Source organism: Artibeus jamaicensis, unplaced genomic scaffold (genome assembly GCF_021234435.1).
Source record: "Artibeus jamaicensis isolate MK-2021 breed Jamaican fruit bat unplaced genomic scaffold, CSHL_Jam_final contig_387, whole genome shotgun sequence".
Taxonomy (NCBI): Eukaryota; Metazoa; Chordata; class Mammalia; order Chiroptera; family Phyllostomidae; genus Artibeus; species Artibeus jamaicensis.
The window spans coordinates 30,098,510-30,112,672 of NW_026521812.1; the positions used below are offsets into that span (position 1 = coordinate 30,098,510).

At 34.3% G+C, this 14,163-nt stretch overlaps 1 protein-coding gene across 5 annotated transcripts in view; it reads left to right on the forward strand.

The window, feature by feature from the left end:
* Positions 1–14,163, forward strand: part of CCNC (cyclin C) — a 28,607-nt gene that overhangs the window by 6,878 nt on the left and 7,566 nt on the right. For 4 of the 5 annotated variants that reach the window (XM_037145471.2, XM_037145470.2, XM_053664783.1 and 1 more), the window contains exons 3-8: positions 696–780; positions 938–1,007; positions 4,413–4,464; positions 12,080–12,135; positions 13,149–13,184; positions 13,866–13,957. In XM_037145471.2, the coding sequence (XP_037001366.1) occupies positions 696–780; positions 938–1,007; positions 4,413–4,464; positions 12,080–12,135; positions 13,149–13,184; positions 13,866–13,957 (391 nt within the window). The remainder of the gene's footprint in view (positions 1–695; positions 781–937; positions 1,008–4,412; positions 4,465–12,079; positions 12,136–13,148; positions 13,185–13,865; positions 13,958–14,163) is intronic. The other variant, XM_053664784.1, reaches the window with a different exon arrangement.

The window sequence follows — 14,163 nt, forward strand, 5'->3', positions numbered from 1 at the left end:
ATGGTAGCTTTGCCACATGGTCTTTCTAACCTTCAGCTTACTCTTCTGCAAACCTACCTCTCTGTTGTTTTGAGAATTCATTATGAATTTTTAAATAACTTTATGAATCAGTAAAGTGAGTTTTATATGTGTTAAATATTTTCTTTTTATATTCTAAAAATAATATGAAAGGCATTGAAAATTCTTGGAAGGTAAAGGAGAAATGCCCTATCACGCAACCTCCTTAATACAACAATAGTGTTTGTTGTGGGGCGATTTCTTTTTTTTTAAATTATTTTTTATTTATTTATCTTTAGAAGGGAAGGGAAGGAGAGAAATATCAATGTATGGTTGCTTCTGGTGCATCCCCTGCTGGGAACTGGTCCCTGCTGGGAACTGGCCTGCAACCCAGGCATGTGCCCTGATGAGGAATTGAACCGCGATCTCTTGGTTCACAGGCCCATGCTTAATCCACTGAGCTACATCAGCCAGGGCTCAATTTCTGTTTTTTGTTGTTTATGCATATCTATATTTTAAAGCAAATTTATAAATTCTAGTATTAGCACTGTGATCCAAATAGAGCTTTGTAACATATGTAGGTTTTTCACTATGTCAAAAATGAATATAATTATGATTTAACCACATGGAACTTATTGTTCAATGTTAGTATTATAATGATACCAGAAGATACATTTAAAACTTTATTTTTCTTTTAGTTATCCAAGCGTTAGGTGAACATCTTAAATTAAGACAACAAGTTATTGCCACTGCTACAGTCTATTTCAAGAGATTCTATGCCAGGTAGGACTTTTATTTTGGGAATGTTATACTTATTTGAAACTCTTATCTAATTTTGATGAACCTTAGTATAGATGAATCATGTGCTTACCATAGAGTTATCTTGATTTTTTTTCCAGTGTGTGTTTTTTACATTTAACTTTGTTTTATTGTTTCTTAGGTATTCTCTGAAAAGTATAGATCCTGTATTAATGGCTCCTACATGTGTGTTTTTGGCATCCAAAGTAGAGGTATGCAGTAATTTCCTGTTTTTCATTAAAGTATAGTCAGTGTGAGTTAGCAGATCTGCCCTAGTTTTCAGATTACCTATGTTAAACTAATAACAGGTGTAAAACTAATAAAATACTGAAATTTGTACAAAATCAAAGAAGTATTCACACCTTTTATTCATTTAACAAAAGCACTTACTGTGCATAAAGTGCTATTTTAAGTACTTTTACAACTATAACTGACTTAATTTTCATAACAAAGAGACATATAGTTGTATAAATGAGGAAACTGAGCCACAGAGGTTAAGAAACTTGCTTAAGATCATGAAGCCGGTTAGCATCAAATTCAGTATTTGAACCCTGGGAGTCCAGCTCCTAATCCCATGCGCTTAACTGCTTTGCTGTACTCCCAAAATATTTATTATTTGGCACTAAGTAGTAGTCTTGTAAGTGCTACAGATTCTTGCTATAATGAAAATATCCCTCCTCCTACATTTGCTTTCTGTGTCTTATCTTCTCTCCCTACCTCCTGATGATTGGCTGCCTAACCAGCCATAGGGAAAGCAAGAGGGGAGGCGAGGATTAGGGGTGGCCCTAGCTATGTAGATTCTAATAAGGAATCATTTTGGCAATAAGAATATAGAAATTAGGTGAGGGAGAGAGAAGAGATGGCAATTTGCAGCTAAAACCAAACCTCTGCTCACCTTTACCTTTTCAGTATTTTTGAGAGGGCGCAGGTAAAATCCAGGCAATAGTAGCTATATTGACTGGGTTACATAATAATCCATGTAGCCCTGGCTGATGTGGCTCAGCAGATTGAGCTCTGGTCTTTGAACCAAAGTGTTGCCAATTCAGTTCCCAGTCAGGATACATGCCTGGGTTGCAGGCCAGGTCCACAGTAGAGGGTGTGTGAGAGGCAACCATACGTTGGTGTTTCTCTGCCTCTTTCTCCCTCCCTTCTCCTCAGTCTATAAATAAATAAATAAAAATCTTTATAAAAAACAATCCATGCGGTTTTAGCATTATAATTCTTATGTTTCTATTTTTAGCTTATATCTTTAGAATAGTAATTTGTATTCTTGAAAATTGAAGGTAATTTTAACCTGGTAAGTTTACATTCTTCTTGATACTCATTTTGAATTTTGTTTTAGCCATTATCTAGGATTATTTATAACATCTTTCTTACCTATTACCAAAAATAATGAAAGATGACAATGCAGAAAAATTAAGAATTTATTCTTTATCCTACAAAAGAAACTAAGCTAAATATAATCTATTCAAATATAATCTCTAGAAATTAAATTAAGACAAGCTTTATAGAGGTTTTAGGGTTTGTAATGATAAGTGATAGTTTAAGGAGGCAGAACCAGCTTTGTTGTTAAGTTCTTTAATAGAAAACAAAATGTTTATGAAAGTCTTGTATTATGGGGTGGTTTTTCCCAATATTACCATGTAATTTTATGTATCTGAAGCACAGCCAGTATGTGAACCTAGACAAAATTTTTATAAACTTTTTTTACTATTAAATTTATTGGAGCAACATTGGTCCATAGGGTCGTATAGGTTTCAGGTGTACATTTCTGTGATACGTGATTTGTATATTGTATTGTCTGCTTACCACCCAAAGTCATATCATCTTCCATCACCATATAATTGGCTCCCTTTACCACTTCATATACTTCTCTTACAGATTAACTTGGGGATTTTACTTTGTTTTATTTTTTAGATTATTTATTTATTTATTTTTAGAGACAGGGGAATGAAAGGAAGAGAGGGGGGGAAACATTGATATGTGGTGACCTCTTTCACACTCCCTAACGGGAACTTGGCCCGCAGCTCAGGCATGTGCCCTGACTGGGAATCAAACCAGGGAACCTTTGCTTCATAGGCCCATGCTCAATCCACTGAGCTACACCAGCCAGGGCTAACTTGGGGATTTAAATTTGTCTAGTTTTTTGGTATTTTTCTGTCGTATGATTTTCTAAGTAGAATCCTCTTTTATATTACCATTTACTGGGTGAAAGTTTTCACTTTAAGACTTTTGGATAAGAAATTGTTCCTAGAAAAATGTATCTTTTCATAGTTGGTTATAGCACTGTTTTTTTTTAACTCTATGACCAAATCTTTCCATTTTGTCCAGTGGTGTAGGAATTATGTACATGGAAATAGTACTATGTCTCAAACGTTTCTTTTTTTAAAAAAGATTTTATTTATTTTGGACAGAGGGGAAGGGAGGGAGAACGAGAGGGAAAGAAACATCAGTGTGTGGATGCCTCTTACATGCCCCCCCACTGGGGACCTGACCTGGCCCACAAATCCAGGCATGTGCCCTGAGTGGGAATTGAACCAGCAACCCTTTGGTTCACAGGCCAGCACTTAATCCACTTAGCCACACCAGCCTGGGCATCAGGTGTTTACTTTTTAGTTTTAGTTTTTATAGTTTGAGGTTTAAATATGAATATAGAAATACAGGGTCCAGCAGAACTAAGGCCTGCTTGAGCATAGTAAGTAAGGTAATAATATGGCTGTAATAATTTATAGTTTTAATTTGAACATTTCACCTAAAATATCATATGGTGTGCTCGAGTGTAATGTTGTTATGTTACAGAATTACATGCTTATGATTTTGTAATAAAAAGAGGGGGGGGTGTTATTTGTGCCAGACCCTGTACATACACACATACGTGCCCCTGCCACCCCTTTCCCCAAGGATAAGGATGTAGATTGAAGGTATTTGAATAGATTATATTTAGCTTAGTTTCTTTTATAGAATAAGGAATGAATTCTTAATTTTTCTGTTTTAAAATGAAGGCTTCAGTAATCTTGGTAGGTTCATCAAATTAAAAGAGGCAATGTATGTAAGGTGGATCACTTCATAAATTTTAGTCATTTTTACATTCATGGCATATTAAGTTCAAAGAGGAAATGGGAGCTGACATCGAAAATCTTGTACTATATATTCTTCTTTTCCTGTTCTGAGAAGAATAATTGTGTGATATTTCTGGCTTCTTTTGGTGATATTAAAATTTATCTTTTTCGGAAATTCAGTTGTTTTATTAAGTGGCACCTGTTAGTCCAGGTCCAGTAGAACAGAAAGCATACTTAATATTCTTGCAATTAAGCATAGGCTCTAAAAACATCTCCTTGGAAACTAATTTGAGTGCAGAAAACTATCATATCACTTTAAGGCTTGGTTTCTAACTTGGTACCTATCAGTGATGTTAAATTATAACATTATTTAAACCTTGTCTTAAATTGTAGCAGTTTTAAGGAAAAGTAATACATTTAGAGGCTTAAGTACATTGTACCTCAAACAGGTAGAATCATGAGGGGAAACACAGGAAATTCTGTTTTGAATAGACCTCAGATACCTTTAGGTTCATTGGGTTTCTGTGTGCCTGATCTTACCCACTTTTCTTTCTCTAGGAATTTGGAGTAGTCTCAAATACAAGATTGATTTCTGCTGCTACTTCTGTATGTAAGTGCAAAAAGTATATCCTACTTGAAGAATGTAATTCTAAGGAAAACTCCATGTGACATAAATGTTTTTCAGTTTATAATACCTGTGACAGATTAGTTGGGTTTATTAAATCTCCTGATGTCAACAGAAGCATAAATACATGTAACAGACTGACAGCTGTGGGGTTGGGGGCTAGAACTGGATGAGAGATGTTAAAGGGATTAACCAAAGAACGTATTTATGCATGGCCCGTGAATATGGACAACAATATGGGGATTTACTGAGGTAGGGGAAAGGTGGGAAAAGAGAAAAAGTGAGGAAAATTAATAGCATAAACAATAAAAAAATAAACTTTCTGAGATCACCTTTATGGCTATGTATTTGACCAAAAATAGAGTTAAAATACAAAGTTTTTAAAACTACTTATATTATTAAGACTAAGACATTACTTATAATGTTAAAAAATGGGTAGTAACTAATGACCCAAAAACATTGACTCAGTGGTTCTTAATTTCATACTAGGAGTAAAGTAAAATTATTTCCCAATTTTATTGTATTTTATTGCTTCCTAACGACTAGCCTTTGTGTCACTCTTCTGGGTGGAGTAAACTACTTCGTTAGCTACTGTAATGTATGTATGTCTTTGATGGGAATGATCTATTTACCCTCCATATTGAAAAACATGGTGCAGGCAAAAAATACTGACTTGAGTTAGGGCAGGTAATTGTTCTGTCACTAAATAGCAGCTACATGACCTTGAGCAAGTTTCTTTACATTTTGGCCTTAGTTCTTTTGTAAAAAGATGGGAGTTAGCTGCATGTGAGTTATGACAGTAAAGGAAGTAACATTGTAAGGTAACAATTATAAAGTACTGTATACAAAGTTGTTAACATTATGCTCCATCTTCATAGGTTAAACAAAAAGGCATCACTTAACAAAAGAAAATTAGATTATTTATTTATTTACTTTTATTTCTGTGGTCTTACATAGAAGAATGCTTTTGTGTTTTAAGTTTGTGAGCCAGAATAATTTTATATGTTGGGGCCATTCCCTTTTCTGAGAAGAGTATAAAATCTAATTTAATCTTTAGTGTGCCATATCTTATTTTTTGAGGACAGAAGAGTAGTTTTGCCTCAGAAGGTAATATACTAATGCCCCAGAACATAATATAGACATTGATGAAGCATTGAACTTCCTGTGGAAAATCAAATTATTATTTTTTAAATGAGAAACCACCAGAAGAAAATATCTAGAGTGGTAGCAGTGCTCATCTCTGGGTTCTAAATTTTAAGGGCCTTATTTTCTTCTTAGATTATTAGTCTCTGCTTTCCAAATTTTTTAGAAGTTATATATATTTTAATGTGTAGGTTACCTATTACCAAGATTTGTTTGTTTCTCATGCAAAAACTTAAAGATATATTCACAAGACTGTTTGGTTTTCAATGAATAGAAACTTTTATAGTAGACTATTTTCTTTATTTCATAAATTTTATAGTATACTATATAGGCCCTGACAACTTAGGTTTTAAATTTCAGCACCAGTGCTATGTGACAAGTTGAACAAAATACAATCTCTTGTGTCTCCGTTTCCTCATCTGGAAGGTGAGGATGTTAATAATATCTATATCATAGGGCTTCTGAAAGGATCAAATGAGTAAATAATGATAAAGCTCTTCGAACAGTGCCTTGTTCAGTGAATTAATTTGCTGGGGCTACCATAACAAAATGTCAAAGGCTGAATAGTTTAAACAACAAAAATTTATTTACTCATAGTTCTGGACACTGGAAATCCAAAATCAAGATATCAACAAATTAGTTTCTCTCTAATAGAGAGAGAAAGCCTCTCTCCCTGGCTTGCAGATGGCCACTTTCTTGCTGTGTTCTCCTATGGCCCTTTCTCTGTTGCATATGTACCCCTAGTGTCTCTTCTCTGAAAAGGACACCAGTACTATTGAATTAGGGCCCCAACCTTATGACCTCATTTATCCTTAATTACCTCTTTAAAGGCCCTATCTAAATACAATCACATAGTGGGTTAGGGTTTCAATATATGAGTTTGTGGGACTCATTGAACTTTAGTGACTGCTGTCATCAATAGCAGCATCATGGTCACTGGAAAATACCATACTGCATGCAGGGGTGGATACAAAGATAAATACATGGAACCAGAAGACAGGAGAATAAGACATGCTATACAAGTATTAATACAGAAGAAAATAATTGGCATAAGAGACTTAGAATGCAGTGAATGATTTGATTTTGAAAATATTGTTTTTTAGATGAATCCAGAAAGGCTTAAATCGAATTTGGTAAAGAAAGATAAAATTTGAATCTGGAGAAATACAGGGGAAAAAACAGTCTAGAGACACTGAACAATTTGGTCAAAAATAGGGAAAGCTAATGATTTACATTCAGTAAATGCTGAATAAGGAAGTAGCACGGAATGCCTTACCTGGCTAATGCCAGGTAATGGAACCCCTTTGGTAAGGAATCTGCATTTCATTGTTGGCAGTAGTAGTACCTTTAAAACCTTTATTTTCCACTTGAGGGTGATTCCAGAATTGTGCATCAGGAAGGATAATCTGGCAGAATTATGTCAGATGAATTGAGGGAGAGCAAGAATTGAACTGGATACATATTGAAGTTTTTCACATGTTACAGTGTGGCTTAAGTTTGCAGACATTATGATAAGTGAAATAAGCCAGTCAGAAAAAAGATAAATACTATATGAGTCCCCTTTTATAGGGTACCTAGAATAATTAAATTAACAGAGATACAAAGTAGAAGGGTGGCAGCCAGGAGCTAGAGGAAGGGTAAAACGGCAGTAATTGTTTAATGAGTGTGGAGTTGCAGTGTTACCAGATGAAAAGGGTTCTAGAGATGAGCTGTGGTTATGGTTGCACGACAGTGTGAATGTACTTAATACTATTGAACTGTATACTTAAAAATGTTTAAAGATGGTAAACACTATGTAAGGTGCATTTTACCATAAATATATATAAAACTGCAAACTAGTGAATGCTGTCTCTGCAGGGTGCTGTGAGAAATAAAAGCTAACAGTTTTAAGGTGGAAAAATTATTTTAAGTTATTAAAGTAATTCAGGTAAGCACTGATAAAGGCTTAAAATAATGTTTTGGCAGTCAGCAAGAACAAGCAAGCTAGATTTGAGTGATAAGAGTCAGCAGGACTTTTGAAAAAAAAAAAAAGTATTTAAGAGCAGCAAGAGAAAAGCAGAGAATCACCTACAAAGTAGTTTCCATAAGACTGTCAGCTGATTTCTCAAGAAACTTTGCAAGCAAAAAGGGACTGGCAGAAGTATTCAAAGCAAGGACCTACAGCCAAGATTACACTATCCAGCAAAGCTGTCATTTAGATTTGAAGGGCAAGCAGATAAAGTGCTTCCCAGACAAGGCTAAAGGAGTTCATCGTCACCAAGCCCTTATTACATGAAATGTTAAAGGGACTTAATTAACAGAAAGAAAATCAAAACTGTGAACATTAAAAAAGGCAACAAATTAACTATAAACAACTGAATCTAAAAAACAAAATAAACTAAGAAAACAACCAGAACAGGAACAGAATCATAGATATGGAGGTCATTTGGAAGGTTGGGAAAGGGAAGGGGAAGAATGGGGGAAAGGTACAGGGATTAAGCAGCATAATTGGTAGGTACAATATAGATAGGGGAGGTTAAGAATAGTATAGGAAATGAAGAAGCCAAAGAACTTAAACTCACAACCCATGGACAGGAACTAAAGGGGGTTCTGCTGGAGAGAAGGGGGGTGCCAGGTGGGGGTGGGCAAAGGGGAAAGTGGGACAGCTGTAATAGCATAATCATAAAATATACTTAAAAAATAGAGAAAAGTCAATAATAATTTTTGAGGTTTCATGACTGAGCATTGAGAAGATGAAGGTAGTAACAGAAGAGAATAAGTGGGTTCTGAAAAGAAGTAAATTTAATTTTAGACATTCCAGGTGTAAATGTATCAGTACAACATACTCTTAGAAATCTGAAGCCAATGATAGAAATTTGGGACTTGATAAATTTTAAGAAAGAGTAGCATAGTGTCTTGTGCTGCATAGATGTGTTCCAAAGAAAAAAAGCCAGACCTTTGGATTTGTGATCTTCGGGAGAGAACACAATGTCATTAGACACTATGGGGTGGGGGTAGAACCCAGATAACAAAGAATTAAGAGGTGAGTAGGTTTTGAGAAAAGGAGAATCTAACTATACTATAAATACATGTAACAACCTCAGTGAAGAGGGTTGGAGGGGGGAGTTGCTTACCTAACTCACTTTGGAAATGAGTGTAGTCTGTAAGACTAAAGGCAAAAGGAAGTGCACATAAGCATTGTAACTTGTTAACAATTCTGATACTGCTACAAATGTATGGTAAAGTTGAACAATTCCACTACATGAATATATTCATGGCAAATAGATGGCAGATGTTAAGAGTTAGATTTCTCACTGTTAGAACGGGAATTTACAAATAATCAGGGAGAGGAGACCAGAATGATTGATGTTGTCATCAGTTAGGGTTAGAGACATCAGTATGAACTTTATTTACCTTTACATAGATACACGTAAAATTTATAGATACATGGATTTATGTGTGTGAATGAGTTTGTGGGCATGTAGGCTTTGTCAGTTAAGAGGGTCTATAAGCAGTGAGTTCACCTAGTGCTGCAATCTTTGTGTTTAATACCGTTCTCTAATAAAAGGAGCTAGGGATCCTTGAAGAGATGGCTGATTCTAGGACTGAGGCAGGAAAAATACAAGATGGACCTAGGGCATCTTACAGTGCCAGTAAGTAAGGAAGTACTCAGAACCAAAACCCTACATTAGTTGGGATATGTTAAAGAGACACACAATCCAACTGAAAGAGCCCTCAACGGCCAAAACTGGAAGAATTTCAGCAATAAAATAAAAATAATTAATATTAGATTATAACCCAAAGTGCAAAATAAATACCTGTGAGTTTATACTGATATAAATGATTAAATAAATGGGGGAGAAGAGACAAATCCCCCCACATAGAAGAATTTAAAATACTTTATGTAATTAAGTCCACCCTTAAGTATAGGAAGCATAAATATCCATTTCTTAGATGTTGGCTGTGCATATAGTGACTCCATTTTAATGCATACATTATGAAAAGTGGGCAGGGCAGATAATTTTACAGTGGAGAAACCTGACAGACGCTACCCCAGCCAGATGATTAAAGTCAATATCAGTAGTGATAAATCACATTAATGGTGTGTACATTTGATGTGTATTCTGACGAAATGGCACTTTACCTCTGTGGTCTTCCTTCCAAACACCCAAAACCCCAATCTAACCATTAGGTAAACATCAGACAGATTTTAGTGGAGGGTGAACCTACAAAATACTTGCTCAATATTCCTAAAAACTATCAAAGTCATCAAAAACAAGGAAAGTCTGGAAAACTGTCACAGCCAAGTGGAATATAAGGAAGTATGGAGGTATGGAATGTTGTGTCCTGGATGAGAGCCTGGAACAGAAAAAGGACAATAGGTAAAAACTAAGAAGATCTGAATAAACTATGGACTTTAGTTAATAATAATAATAATAATAATAATAATAATAATAAGGATTCATTAATGGTAACAAATGTGTCATGCTAATGTAAGATTTTAGTAACAGGTGAAACTGGGTGATGAGGTGTCTTAGTCTGCTTGAGCTACTATAACAATGTGCCATAGACTATTTCTTACTGTTCTGGAGGCTGGAAAGCTCAAGATCAAAGTATCTACCCTGATCAGTTCTTCGTTCAGCCATAATTTGCTTCCTGGCTTGCAGACAGCTGCTTCCCATAGTGTTCTCACATGGCAGAGAGAGGAGAGAGAGCGCTGGTTTCTCTTCCTCTTCTTATGAGAAGAATCCCATCATGGGAATCCCACCCTCATGACCTTACCTCCAAATAACATCACATGGGGTTTAGGGCTTCACAGTCTGACTTTGGGGGACATAGACATTCATTCCTTAACAGGGAGTGTAGGGGAACTCTATCATCTTCTGTTTTTTCTCTAAATTTAAATCTGTTCTAAAAAATAAAGTCTACTTAAACGAACAGGAATATAATTTGGTAGAGGTGTTAGTTGTCTTTGTTTTTAAGGGAAATTTGAGCATATTTAGTAAGCGATGGGACAGATTTGCTGGTGGAGGAATGGTTAGAGGTGCTGAAGGAAAGTAGTGACTATCAACTGAGTAGATAAAAGGAAATTCACAGGTGGTACAGGTAGCAAAAGAGAGGAGGGATAAATTTTCCTCCAGGTTAGAAGAAATCAGAAGCATCATGTAAATTTAATTTCAGTAAGTCAGGTATCAAAGTCCAAGGGTGAGAGGTGTAAATTTGTTACATTTATAGAGATCATTTTACCTTGTTGATTAGGTACCACTAACCACTATGTAAGTATCTGTTTTACTTGTACACTTTATATCTTGATTACATCAAAGGATTTGTAAAAGTCAGAAACCTTAATGGAGATGTTTTCAAATTAACTAAGGGAGGAGAGGAAACTAAGGAAAGATTAAGTATAAATTTCCTAGTGTCAAGTTCAAATGGTTTAGGTTTCAAATCTTGGCAGATCTTACCTATCTAAATTAGTGGTTAGGATACTCAGTTTACAAAATACAGTACATAAAATAAATGAAATTCTTTTTTTTATCTCCATGAGGTCATTTGGGCTGTACAAATGGAAGGGATCACAAAACAGATGCTCTAAAACCTGTGAATAGTCACTTGACTGAATAAAATGGTATATCTGATGATTTGAGTAAAATTATGTCAAATAGTACTTACAGGTATATACTCAGCATTTTGAGGAAATGGAGGGTTGATAATTAAGTTTTCTCATTTGGCTTAGCTATTAAGAATAGTAGTAACTGTGTATGGGTTTATGTGTGGTATGAAAAAATCCTAGAGATCTTTGTACATTCATTCATGCTTTTATTAAAATATATCTTTTGATAAACAAGTACCTATTTATTATAAAAAGTTTAGAAAGTGCAGATTAGTAAAACTCCTTAAATCACAGAGATAAATGCTTAAACATTTTTTGGTTGTATTATCCTTCCAATTATATCTATATATATGTTTGCTAATATATACATATATATATCTGTGAGCGTATTCCTTCTAAGCTAAATTACCATGTGCAAGTTATTGCTTTAAGAATTTTGTATAAAAATTATTCCTAGAAAAATTATATGTTTTATTTTTATGACTGACACTTCTGTGTTTTGTCCAGTTGTGTGAGAACTGTATGGAAATGGCACTAAAGAAGAGACTGTTCTAGAGCTGGGGAGATGTTAGAGATGATAAAACCCAGTGATTTTTTTCTAATTCTTTTATTTTTTAAGTTGCAGAACCTTAATATATTAAACATGTAATTAAGGTTCTATATTATATATAGATGGGGTCTGGGGCTTCCTGCTGCTCATTCTTTCCCCTCACCTGTAAACAAAATAATCTAGATTTCTGAGCATCTCCAGGCACTCTACTAAAAATGATTTAGCACTACCTCTAATATTCTACACAGTATTAAAGAAATTTGGGGTTAATTCACTTTCTCATTTTCTCAGTTTAAGTTGTTTTTTGTTTTCTGCAGTAAAAACTAGATTTTCATATGCCTTTCCAAAGGAATTTCCTTATAGGATGAACCATGTAAGTATATTGTATAAAGTAAAACTATTTGTCAAAGTTGCATATAAATTAGCTCTGTTTTATATTAAACTGAATAGTCTAGAAATGGCAGTTTTTAGTACTACAATATAGACTTTAAAGAAATCACAGTTAATTGTTTCTACTATTTTTAAAGATACCTCACAGCAGTGGTTATATGACCTTGGGTGTTCATTAAATCACTTTGGGAAGTTAATGATATTGTGTCAGGGCCTGTACAGACCAACTAAATGAGAATTTTCAGGCTTGAGGCCTGGGGACTGGTATTTTATAAAAGCTTCCAGGTGATACTGATGTGCAGCTGCTATAATGGAATAGTATGAAAACCATATTTGAAATTTTATATCGTTTTAGAAGATGCATCTCTATTGACATTTTATTTATTTTAAGTTTTTTTTTTTTAATTTATTTGTTGAGAGAGGAGAAGGAAAGGAGAAAGGGAGGGAGAGAAACATCAATGTGTTTCTCTTGTGCACCCCCAACTGGGGACCTGGCACTCAATCCACTGAGCCACACCAGCCAGGGCTCTATTGACATTTTAATAGCCATGTTCTTTCCACCTTGTAAGGGATTTCTTCATTCCACTTAACTTGTATGTTTTGGTTTCATTTTTTAGTATTTCTTCCTTTTACTGATTTATAATATAATAAGAATAACATTTAAGATAATTGCATTTTTGCATTTGTTGAATGGAAAGTATATTGGAATATCTGAAGTCTATACAGGGTATTTTAAATAAAAATAAGAATGTTTATATGAGGCTGGCTTGTTTTAAGGATTAAAATGCTTTATAATCACAATTTTGATCATTGTAGTAATAAAAAGTAATTTTAATTTTATATGTTAATTCTGTCATAAGTTACTATGTTTATTTTCTTCATTTAAAAATTTTTAGTAAAAATTTGTGATAAATTACTATGTCTATAAATTGTTGTTAGACTAAATAGACTCATCTAATTTGGTTTCATATTGACATGTATAATCTTTTTAAACAGATATTAGAATGTGAATTCTATCTTTTAGAACTAATGGTAAGTATATGTCTTCCCTGTGATTAATAGAGTAAAACTTATTTTCAAATTTAGTGAAGTCAGAATTTTTTTAAAGAAATTATTTGTAGGGAGGTGCATTTTAAAACAATCCAAGTGATACATGATGGTGAAATCATAGTACCTAGTAGCATCATCATGTGTGTCCTCTTGAAAGCCTGTAAAATAATTTGTATATCCTACTTAGGATGGAAATATTTTTCTGTTCTATAGTAACTATAATAAAAGGATTACAAGCAAACCAGTCAGGACATTAGACCACTGTCAGTTATTTGCACAATCTGTGTATGTGTGTGGTGTTATTTAAAGATAGATTATGTCTGTGGCAGAATTCTGCTCCTCCAGTTGGGAATTATGGATTTATAGGCTAATAAGAGGTTTCAGTGTGTTGCAGATGTGACACTTTGAGTCTCTAAGGGAATGGATGCTGACTGACTGCCAACCGATTTACCAAGGTATATTCCAGAGAGAGCACTGCCTTCACTATCATAGTAGAGTTTAGGGCTGCCATACTGCTTTCTTAAGAAAATAAGAGGGAAGCAAGCACGAGTTAGAGGAATACATATGAATACACAGTTACAAAGCAGTTGGGTAATGATAAGTTTTTTTGTGTGTTGTAATAAATCTGTTTTTATACATACACATTTTTTAAACTGTTTCTAGGATTGTTGCTTGATAGTGTATCATCCCTATAGACCTTTGCTCCAGTATGTGCAGGACATGGGCCAAGAAGACATGTTGCTTCCCCTTGCATGGTAATTAGAACGGAAGTTATTCGTAGCTTAACGTGTTATTAGCTTGGAAGATTGACAAGTAAATATTAAGTTTAGTTTTTTAAAGTAATTAAAGTAGTGCCCCAGGATATTTGATGTTGAACAAAATACCTACTTGTTGATATTTTAATAACTATACTGGTACAAATGCTAAAATAATAAGGATTTTTAAATTATCTATTTGATGA